The sequence below is a fragment of the Phaseolus vulgaris genome, chromosome 8 (genome assembly GCF_000499845.2).
Source record: "Phaseolus vulgaris cultivar G19833 chromosome 8, P. vulgaris v2.0, whole genome shotgun sequence".
Classification (NCBI taxonomy): Eukaryota; Viridiplantae; Streptophyta; class Magnoliopsida; order Fabales; family Fabaceae; genus Phaseolus; species Phaseolus vulgaris.
Window position 1 is genome coordinate 54,901,983 of NC_023752.2, and position 11,791 is coordinate 54,913,773.

An 11,791-nucleotide genomic window follows, 5' to 3' on the forward strand; every position below is an offset into this window, starting at 1 on the left:
CTTGTGTTGCTACAACTTTGTACCAATTCCACCATTTCATTTTCCATCCTTACAATATTCTGATCACTATCATTATTAGCACCAAGTCATTGATTAGTCTAATCAATAGACTTTTTAAGTTATTATAACTTCTTCTTAATCACGCCATACAATAAAATTATTAAATAAAAATTAATTTTAAAAATAAAAAATAATTAGTTATTATAGTGATTAAATTAAATATTATTGTGGAAAGTAAAAAAATTATTAATTTTGAAATTAATTTTATTATTGATAAATAGTTTTTAAATTGGTATCTAATTAACTACCAAAGTTTTAGCTATCAATTATTTAAATTTTAAATTTAATAACAAAAATCTTTGTAGTTAATTAAATACCAATTTAGAATTTATTTATCAATAATAAAAATTAATTTAGAAACCAATAATTTTTGCAATATCTAAAATAATCTCTAATTTAATCATTTTCTGTGTCTAAAAATATTTTTTATTTAATAATTTTCGTGTAGTGGACTATTTTTTATTTATTTCTTTAGTTAGAGAATTAAGAACACTCTTAAAGGAAAAACCAAAATATTACTCATAACCTTTTCACTAACAAATAGGTTAAGGCTTAAGATGTTAATGAAGGATTATCAACGTCTATTATAGCATATAGAAATAAATTTGATAATAAATTTAAAGAATCATCCTAAATAATTATCATTAAAAATAATTGTGTGTATAATATGGATTATTTATCAATTTGTATTGATGTTTAATTTCTAGACGAAATTTTAGTTGATATTTCCAATCAACCCGATAAGATTGTTTATGTAAAAATTGTAATGTCCTTTTCATTTTGGTAATCATTTGATTGCCAATCATCTACAGTTGTTAATTTATTTATGTTATTACTTTATCTTTATTTTCAAAAGAAAAATAAAATTTAACTTTCTTAAATTATATTAAAGAACACTCGCCTCTTTTTTAATTTTAAAATAAACACACATATTTAATATTATTAATAAAATAATATTCACATTTTTTAACATTTAAATAGATATAATCATCTTTTGTTTTAATAAATACAAATTATTTTTCTATTTTTTTAAAGTGACACTCTCATTTCTTATTTATTTAAAAATATAAAATTGATTAAATTTTAAATAAAAATATTTTTTAAATTGAATACTTTAATTATAAAGAAACTGTCCTCATATTTTTAATAATTTTTTAATAATATTTTACAAATAATTCATTTTTTTATAAAAAAATATATTTTTAAATATAAAGAGATGAAGAATTTTTGTTTGTTATACTATAAATGTAAGAGAGGTGAATAAATATTTAAATATTGAAGGAATATAAGTGCCATTTTATTAAAAATACAATAAAGGTATTTGTTTATTTTAGAATGAGAGTGGATGTGAATTATTTGACATATAAAATAAGTATGCTTTCTTTTTATTTAAAAAAAAAATGTCATTCTTAATACCATGATATGGTGAATAAGATATGGCAAAAAAAGTGGTTGTCTCATTCTAAATCTTGTTTTATTAGTGATTAGGCTTTTAATTAAAGTACCAAAAGAAATAAGTTGGATGATGAAGAGGTGATATTCTTAAGTAAATTATTGAAATTGTTGAAGGTATAATTTTGAGAGGTAGTGGAAGATGCAGAAGCCATGGAATATTGAAAGGCAAAGAAAAACCCTAATGAATGATCTCCACCATGGACCAGAAAGAAAGTAGTGAGTGATGTTTAGAATCATAGCTATGGCTAAACCTAAACCTAAACCTAAGCCTATATATCCATACCTATATAGTCTACCTAAATTATTACACTTTGTGTTATTAAATTCAAGGGAACTTCTGCATTTTCTTCCCAATGATAACGATTGTTCAAGGACCAATATCATACATACATCTCAATCCTTTCATATCTCATGCATCCTATACCAATCACATGATCACAATATTTTATAGTGAAAAATTAATACCTCAATAATATTGTATACAAAAATGATAGTTTCACACAATTTAAACTAAAATATTCCTATTTTACATCCATATAATAATATATTAATACTTTTTGTGAAACTATAAAAAATATTATTAAAATAATAATATATTAAGTTTCTAAGAAAAAATATTTTTTTAATAATGTCAACTTATTACACTACAAGAAAATCATGAACTAGAAGAACTAAATTAGAGACCATTTTAGAAACTAAAAAACAAATTGGTTTCTAAATTAGTTTCTATTATTGTTAAATAGTTTCTAAATTGGTATCTAATTAACAACTAATGTTTTTGTTACTAAATTTATAATTTAAATAATTGGTAGTTAAAATCTTGGTAGCTAATTAAATACCAATTTAAAAACTATTTAACAATAATAGAAACTAATTTAGAAACCCATTTTTGTTTTAGTTTATAAAATGATCTCTAATTTAGTCACTATAATAACTTATTTTTAGTTTTTAAAATTGATTTCTATTCCATGATTTTCTTAGTGTTAATTTTATAAAATTGATGAAGTTTGTATTTATTTATATATTATGAAATATTGTAAATCTTTAACAAATATTTCTCTTAGAATTTTATATATAAATAAATCTTAATTTTTATTAAATAATTGTGTTAATATAATTGATATTTATGTATCTATAAAGTTGATGTAATGGTTAAAAATTTTATGCTCGTGAATATGTTTCTACTTTCTCAAAAACCAAATGATAATAACTAATATAATATACATTCAATTTATACTTACTAAATAGTTGGCATTTATTTTAAATTCAGTTAAAAATGAAATTTTATATCAAATTTGTGTTCACTTAAATTTTATAATATATTAAAAGTAGTTAAAGATAGTATCTTAATCCCTTATAAAAAAAATCATAGTTAGTGGAACTCAACATTATTTGATTTGGGTTAAGGTTAATTTAACTTAGTGTTTTAAGTAAAATGTAAAGATGGGTGTCGTTTTCAGCATAAAGGAAAGTGGATATTGAGATAGGTTGCATTTATTGCATTTGCATTGCATCATCTTCACTGTGAGAAGAGAAGCTCAGTAATAATGCATTCTTTTCTCTCTCTCTCTCTGCAAAAAAAATTGAAAGAATTGTGCTATGGGATATGGTGAGGTGATGGACCACCCAAAACATCAATCACAATATCAATATCACCAAACTTTGAGAGTGAGAGCACCAATAATTGAATATTCCCTCACATTCTTCTTTTTATAATCATATTTAATTTTTAATTTAAAATATATAACCATGCTTTTCACAACACAAGTAATTAAATCCTAGGGAAAGGAGATACACACTCCTTCATCTTCCAATATTTTTTTTAAAATTAAATAAATAATTTAAAAAAATTAAATGTATTTCCTCAAGTAATAAATTGTTTAAAACATGTGAGACATTGATGCATTAAATTGACTTGCTAATTTTGAACTGATCTCAAACAAGTTTGTTTTTTTTTTAAATTTGAATTTGACTTGGTATTAACGTAATGTTAGTGCATATGAGTTTATTAAGTTGATTTAGTCTTTAGGGTGTGTTTGTTAAGTTGCGTTTAAAAAAGTAAAAGTGACAAAGATAAGAGTAATTAAGCAAAGGAAGCAAATATTTTAATTCCAGAAATGAAAGGTGAGATGATGTTTGTTACAGTGGAGGCGGGTGCAGAGGATCAGAATCCTTGGCTCCAACTTTAACCTTAACGAATCTGGTCCTATATACGTTATCCAAGGTAGTTGCCTTTTGTAGTGAGACACGTTTCCCTCCAAGTAGAACTTGGAACAACAAAAACAAATTGGAGAAGATTTTGCAGAGATAAATAAAAATAAAAAGTACTATTGTTAGAGGGAATGGGAATGGGAATGGGAAAGGAACTAAAAATAGTTTTAAATTGATGGTTTTAATTATGATATGTTTTGTGGAAATCCGTGGATGATTGCATGATGAAGGAATAGCCACAGGTTAAGAGTAGAAATGGGTTTTGGCATCCATAAATTTCTAACGTAATCTCAGCCTCCCATTTCATTATTTTGCGAAATTACTCTGCCTTTTTCTTTCACTGTCCACCAGTTGTTCTCTATATTGTCCCACACAAACAACAAGAACAACAAGGAGAAATAAAAGAGAGAGAGAGAATTGTGTGATTGTATTTGCAGAGGAGAGGATAATAATTGAGGTGTGGTGAAGAATTTGGTGGAGTGAGGGAGGCCCTACCACCCTCACCTTCATTATCCTCTTCATCAGAGTCTCTTTTTAATCCTCTTCTGTGTCTATCTGTCCATCAATCTTTCCCACCACCCCAGGGATTGTCCTTTGCCTTGCTTCCATTGTTTTTGTGGATCTTGCGGCTGCTCTGTGGGCTCTTTCTGCATAATTTCCAACTAGCTAGATCTATTTTATTCTAGCTACACACCAATTATATTCCCAGAAGATTTATTCACTTACCAATAAGATTTTTAGATTCTGAGATATACATATAAAAACATTTGTTGCATAGACTCATCTCCCATCTTTTTTCAATTCCATTTCTAGGCGTTGTAAAACTGCTATCAGATCTTGGTGCCCCCACCTCCATTTCTTGCTGTGTCGATGTTCCCATCTTCTGAGGACCACTGTATACAGATTCTTCATTGAATGACAGCTGTTTAGGTTGACTACACGGTTGTGTTGTTCTCTCCTCTTTATTGGAAGCCAATAAGAGAGAGAGTTAGTATTAAGCTACTGTGAGTTTATTTCCATGGTTCATTCGTGTGGTTGTCTACCTAATTTATTCTGATCTAACTTTGGCCTAGGAGGCCCACCATTGGGTTTTGGTGGGCTTTAATTGAACCAATAAAACCCTCATCTTTAAAAGGTGTTTTCTTTTGAAGGTTCCAATTTGCTTCTTGTGTTTCTTTCCAACAAGGAAGGGAGGGTGTGTCAATAATTTGTGTCAAGTAGTGAGGCCATTTTGGTTTTCTTTCCTCTTGATAGCCATTGACGTTGAACAATTTGCATTAAGGTTGTGTTATCACATATGCCAAACTCGAACTTGACCTGTGAAAGACATCTTACGTGCTAATGCTACTTTACTTTATCACCTGCATCTCCTTCTTTCTGTTTTTAAAGCCTATCCTCTCTCTCAAACCACTCCCATCATGGGCTGGTGAGTTGAGATTGATCTCCCCCTTTTTTTACAAAGACTTGTTAGTGAAGTCCATCTCTAAGCTGTTTAGGGGCCACTTTTGGCTTGGTTTTCCTTGTCCAATTCCCACAAGAATGTCTCTAGTGAAGAAGACTCTTACTTCCAAGGTGGAGAGTGTTGAAGACTCCCAAAACATGTCAGTGTTGGACTTGCCAGACCTGGTGTTAGAATGCATTCTTGAAAAGCTCCCTCCAGCTCCACTTTGTCAAATGGCTAGCGTTTGCCGGTCCTTGAGGGAGAGGTGTGTGAGTGATCACCTCTGGGAGAGGCACATGAAACAGAAATGGGGTAGAGTTATTGGTGAAGCTGCTTATAGGGAGTGGAAATGGCATGTTGCTTCTAAAGGGAATGTTGGAACTCTTAGACATGGCAAGCAAAGGAGCTTGATGAGTCTTGTGTCCCTTCATTGGCCCTTTTCATGGATGAGAACCAAGGTGGATACAAATAATACTGGCAAGCAGTCAAGTTATTTGCCTCCTGATTCATTCATGACATGGTATCTTGCTCTTGAGACTGGCAACTTCTGGTTTCCTGCTCAGGTCTATAACCGTGAGGTATCTACGATTGTGAACCCTTTGTGCCTTTTCCTATTGAAAACTTGTATTCTCTCATGCTACCCTCAACAGTGAATCAAGTTCTTTTTTTATGTTAACTGGAATAGAAAATTATTGTGTTTTCTCAGAACTTACATTTTTTCCTTTTTACCTGCAGAATGGCCATGTCGGATTTATGTTATCTTGCTATGATGCTGAACTTAGCTATGATCCTCAAACTGACACCTTCCAAGCCAGGTAATTGGACATGATTCTTGGTGGTTCTAAGTTTTGAAGAGTTTCTACAAGGAAAATAAAGGATTAAAAAGGGAAGAAAAAGAGGATAGATCTAGTGGCCTAATTATTGATTAATTATCCATTACAGGTATCCACCACATGGAAGAAGGGCAATTGCAGTAGAACATGGCATTCCATGGGAAAGGCTAAGAGCACCACCTGTTGATACTTCTCCACATGATCTTCATGTCTCCGATTGTCTACATGATTTGCATCCGGGCGATCACGTAGAGATTCAATGGAGAAGAAACAAAGAATTTCCTTATGGTTTGCTCCATTACTCAACATGTTCTTCTACTTTTACTGTTATTATAGTCTTTAGATTGTCAACGGCTAGGTGCCATATCAGCCAAAGAGCTATTTAAGCAAACACTAAACCAGAATGACCATGGACAGAAAAATCATAACTTGGATGAATACAAACTGTGGGGCGGGGGAATCCAATGTTGAATCCTTCATAAGAATTATTGACTAATTTTAATTATGGATTATCCTTTACATTTAGTTACCCTTTCTTCGAATAGTAGCGTGATGAAATGCACCTTTATGGCAGGTTGGTGGTATGGTGTTGTAGGCCACTTGGAGTTATGCGATGGGAACGAAAGTTACTGCCGTTGTCATAGTGGTGGTGAGTTAATGAATTTTCCTTTTGAATGAATGTGTTTCATCATTCGTTATAATTTCTTTGCTGTAGATTTTACGTTTTACATTCACTTAATAAATGTTCTGTTCCTCCCTTCAAGTTCAACTATTTTCTGAGTAAAATTGAGTAGTGGATAAAAAATAAGGAGGATATGATTTAGGGACTGATTGAAAGGATGATGTAGAATTTAGAAGAATTGTGTTTTCTTCGATTCAACTAAACAATGTTTAAATATGCAAAAATGGAGAGAGATAAAGGTAACCCCTGCAGAATTTTGAAGAAAAAGGAATTAAGTGAAGGCTGAAGTATATTGGTTTATGGATTAAATATTTTGAAGTTTTGCTATTTACCATTATTGTGTTTCATTGTGGAGATTAAATGGTGAAAGAAAAATGGCATAAATGTAGAGATCAGTTTGGCAGACCATACCACAATTTGGGCTAGGTTCCTTTCCTGATAATATATCAAAATTTGGACCACCAGCTACGATATATGATTGGTCCCCTAGACATATCATGGTCCTCATGTCATAATTCCACCAACACATTGATAACTTATGTCTCAGTGGATACATTCATGGCCAACTATGTTAAAATAAGCAAAATTAAATTAGTTTCTCTTGTAGGTTTTGTTTTCCTTTTATGTAATGTGGGGATACCACAGTCACTATAAGTTTCAAAACTTTACTTCCATTATTTGATACGACCAGAATAATCCACAGCCTCTACTTAGCTACCCGATTTGATGATTCATTTAACACTTCCTTAACCATAGATAACAATAGCAACAGAGAATAATAATGCAAAACACTAATCTGTGCCTCGGTGTATATAAATCAAGTGTGTAATGTATAGCTTCCTGGCCATGATTACACATGACTTTTAGCTGTTATCTTTCTGTTCTGACAGGAAACTTTTTTGTGATAAACTCTGTTGTCATATTCTTTCATCACTTTATGTAAGCATGATGACAGATTTTACACATGTTCCTGTCTGTTTTTATTATGGGGTTTTGGGGTGGACTATGTGATGCTGTGGACCACACAGTCATACCATCAAAAGCTTTTCTCCACGAATATTGAAAAATTATAAATTCGGCCAAAATGAAAACTGCACATGCCAATTTTTTGAGTCATGGAATAAGGCTTTGTATATTTACATTTCTTTTCTTAGGATTCAAATATGGTTTATTTGACACTGCATTGTGTGTTGGTTGCAGACATGGTGGTGCTAGAGTTCAATCAATACACTCCTGACTCGCGTTGGAGGAAAACAACTATCAGTAGAAAAGATCATAGAGAAGAAGGAAATGAAGCAGATGGCTTTTATGGGGGAATCAGAAAGCTTAAGAGTGAGGCTGAGATTTCCCTTTGGAAAAGCATTTGGCCTTCTGAAATCTTGGATTAATCAGATTAGTTTTCCACATAGCATTATGTCAAGACTAGTATTCTTATTAAGCATTGGCAGGGCAGGTTCTTCTGCATTAGAGAAAATGGAGTATAGGATTCTCATTCAGCCAAATGAGTGTTTGAGTCTATCCTATCCTATTTACTTCACTCCTTTTTATTAATACATTTTTTTCATGGTTAAGTTTAGCCTGTGATTTCAATCAATGTAAATTACTCATTTATGCACTAATGCTGTAGAATATTCTTTCACAATATATAGAAGATTAAAACCTATCTGAATTTCTCAAATTAGTAAGCGCTGAAATCAGATAGCAATATGCCTAAACACGCGCTAATTGGCTTTTCTTTTGGCTATAATTTATGATTGAGATGTCTAGCTTCATTGAGATGGAGCTGGATCCAATCTCCATTCAGAGTTTTCATTTCCCAAAACTATGAATGTACATTCAAGATTCCTTAGATTGAAGAAGAAAAAAGGGCTATAAAGGGAGTAAAAAGATTGCTATGTATGCAAATTCACGTGGGAAAAATTCTGGACAAAAATAGATATAAATAAACAATTCTAAATAGCATTGCTACCATAGGATTTTACTTAGTAATAAATGGTGAAGTAGAGACAACATCACATAACAAAGCTATTACACAAAGAGAACGAAGTTTAAACTTTAATTTTCCTCATTCATTTCAGCTAACTTCTATGTTCTACTGAGACGTTGTATGATTCAATCACTTCACTTTTCGTCCTCATAACCCAAGCAGAGAAAAAATCTTGGATTTTGGTTTCTCCCGTGCTTCCATTTTGTCTTCTAACTTGTTATGAGCATTGGCTTTTCCCTTGTTACGAGTCCGAAACAAAAACTTCTTTATGTATTCCCTCTTCTTATTCCTTGTCCAAAACCCACCTCTTTTCCCCTCATCTTTCTTTGTTTCCGTAGCAAGTTTTGAAATTGATGCCTTCTCCAAGGTGGTATCTTTTCTAGCTAGTCTCATCTGTCTTGCAAACACCAACCCTTTGGACTCAGATAGCACATTTATTCTTCCTGATACTTCCTTCCATGGGCTTTTCTCAAGCTCACATACTAGTTGGGCTGTGTCACTACAGTGTGGCTCAAGTTGACATGACTTTGTTACTCCCACATATTTGTTAAACTTTTGGCTGAAACTTCTGAATGGAGAAAGTGATCTACTCCTCCTGAAAACGTGTCTTGCATTTGGTTTCCTTCTCTTTTCTCCTCTCACCTTCTCCAAAGCCACCATGAAAGGATCAAAGTCATCGTTCCACAAACTATGCGGTGAAAACCGAAGTCTAAACACCGATCCCGGGGACCTTGATGACGCCAGTTTTGATCTGTGAATGCTACTAACTCCAATTTTATGAAGCCTTGGAGGAAGTTTGAGAGGTGGCATCAGTGGCAAGACTTTACCATCACAGAAGAGCTCATCAGCAAATGCCATAGTCTGCAATGAATCACCAAAAGGGTTCTCATAATCCTTTGAATCTGTCTCAGAGTCCAAGTCACCGACACTAGCATTGAACCTGCAACTGGTTTCAAATTCAAACTCATCCACAGTGGAGTTTGCATCCTCATATGCTGTTTCCCTTGGTGTTGTGGGGCCTGTTTGAGAATCAAAGGGTGTTCTCAGTTTGAGCCTGCTAGTAGGACTAGTTGGTGCACTGTAGAAACACGTCTCTGGGCTGAAACTACATGCACTCATGTAGCAGAACTCGTTAGAAAAAGAGATGTCCGTCATGTTTGAGACACAACACAAACCTTGAGAGACTTATAAGGAAATGACACAAGGTGTGTGTTTTGTCAGAAGACAAGACAATGATAGGGGAGCTTGGGAAAATTGTGTAGAGTAGTGATTGTTGTTCCTGAAATGAAGGGATTTGGATTATATATATTTGAGGAACTTTGTTGTCATCTCTCAAAGTAATCTTCAAAGTTCAAAGTTCAAAGGTGTACCTGAATTAAATGGATCGGTTTTGGTGGAGTTTTTCTGCTCTTGTGTCCCTTTCTGTGTTGGCCTTATTAATGCTGCATTTCATAAATGTCAAGCAAGTTAAGGTTTATTCTAAGCAACTTAATTCACGATCTTTGCATTTTATTCTGACCCTATTGTTGTCTTCTTATGATTTCTTAATAACAAACTTGCATAACGCACCAAGCCTATAATTTATCTTCATATTCTCTCCCTTGTAGAAATCATAGAATGTACCACAATAAAAAATTCAACATTCAAGCAAACAAGTATCTTTTCTAAAACCAACTTTTGGTTCATCGAGTTATTTGGTACAAATAAAACAATTCCATGACAATAGATGTTGCTAATGCATGTTTGGTCAAGGTCCTCTTACCTGTGACATAGGACACTCCTATGTTGTCACAGGCCACAAGGAAAACAAATATATCAAAATTAATGAATCTTATGCATCAAGGACTATTTAATAAACTACCATCTCAGTTAAAAAAACTATTTTCAAATTTTAAATATATAAACTTGAATGTTGATTTTGGATGGTAGAAAATAATAAATATATTTTACACAGGATAAACCAAAATTCAAAGGATTGGCAATTTTTCTTACTAAAGGGGAGAGGGAAACCAAAATTTACACACAATGAAGACGAAAAAGTCAAGGAACGAGTCGTATACATCTATAGTTTTAGAAAAATATTAAAATAACACAACAACTAAATTAAAGGATGAAAACAATATATAACTGATTTAGCTTTCTAACATTGGATGGAAGGCTGTTCTTCCTTACCTCCATAACTTCTTCCAACACCTTCATAAGGCAGTCAAAAAAACTATTTTGTCCTTAAAAAATTTATTTCAAATTTTACAATTTGATTTTTTTTTTCTAAATCTAAAATTACAGAATATTTTTTTTTTCTTTAAAAAAATATATTGTGGAATAAAGAATTCAGAAAGTATTCTCAAATCCAAAAATACTTTTCAACTTTTTTAATCTAGAAATATTTTATAAATTTTATAATCCAGAATATTTTTTAATGAAAGGTATTTCTAATATGGAAATACAGATTTTATAATTCAGATAATTCATTTTGAAATGAAAAACATCAATAAAATAAAGAATTTTTTAATATTTTAAGAAATATGGTATGTCACAATAAACTATGGAGGTGGAGATAAAGAAAGAAATAGTCTTGATGGAAAAGCAAATTGAACCGATTGAAAGAGTAAAAATTATTAAATTGTTCTTACCCAAAAGTAAAATGTCTTTGACTGAGTAGTAAACAAGGCAAAAGCTCCAAACTTGATGAATTGAGATGCCAATATGAGAAATTATCTCACCTCCAATGAAGAATATGTAAAAACCAAATTGCAAGTTATGAGAGGAAGGAAGAGATGGGGGTGATTATATAGTTTTTGAACCTTATCATGTAACACAAAATTTGTATTCTTAAATATAATCTTATCTGATCTTAGAGATAATAGAAATTATCTTCTAAGAAATTATGTGTTATTATATCATAACCGTTTTAGAAATAAAAAAAATTGCGAAATCTTATCTCTTATTTATTAACTAATTGGTTGTGTTAATAATAACTTATCTAAACAAGATAAAATTTAAGTATATTGACTTTGCAATATATAGATGTGTTTTTCGAAACATTTATAATAAAAAATAAGATAAAATCTGAGTATCTCCATCTATAATATTTTAGTTTCAACTACTTGCATTTAATCTTT

At 31.4% G+C, this 11,791-nt stretch overlaps 2 protein-coding genes across 2 annotated transcripts; one reads left to right on the plus strand and one right to left on the minus strand.

Annotated features, from left to right (window-relative positions):
* The first annotated feature begins 3,778 nt into the window (after nt 1-3,778).
* On the plus strand, nt 3,779-8,360 carry LOC137823676 (F-box protein At2g26850-like). The gene is made up of 5 exons (XM_068628901.1): nt 3,779-5,745; nt 5,903-5,982; nt 6,110-6,288; nt 6,575-6,649; nt 7,883-8,360. Exons 1-5 carry the CDS (start codon nt 5,068-5,070, stop codon nt 8,068-8,070), a joined length of 1,200 nt encoding a protein of 399 aa, XP_068485002.1. The 5' UTR covers nt 3,779-5,067; the 3' UTR covers nt 8,071-8,360.
* A 456-nt stretch (nt 8,361-8,816) lies between these two features.
* Nucleotides 8,817-9,824, minus strand: LOC137825366 (uncharacterized). Its single transcript, XM_068631037.1, has one exon. It carries the CDS (start codon nt 9,822-9,824, stop codon nt 8,817-8,819), a length of 1,008 nt encoding a protein of 335 aa, XP_068487138.1.
* Between the last annotated feature and the right edge of the window lie 1,967 nt (nt 9,825-11,791).

Excerpts from the sequence above, each read along its gene's own strand:
- LOC137823676 (XM_068628901.1), top strand. The coding sequence starts at position 5,068 with ATGCTACTTTACTTTATCACCTGCATCTCCTTCTTTCTGTTTTTAAAG. Across the intron at positions 5,983-6,109 it reads ACTGACACCTTCCAAGCCAG|GTATCCACCACATGGAAGAA; the intron begins GTAATTGGACAT and ends TATCCATTACAG. Across the intron at positions 6,289-6,574 it reads AAACAAAGAATTTCCTTATG|GTTGGTGGTATGGTGTTGTA; the intron begins GTTTGCTCCATT and ends CCTTTATGGCAG.
- LOC137825366 (XM_068631037.1), bottom strand. The coding sequence starts at position 9,824 with ATGACGGACATCTCTTTTTCTAACGAGTTCTGCTACATGAGTGCATGT.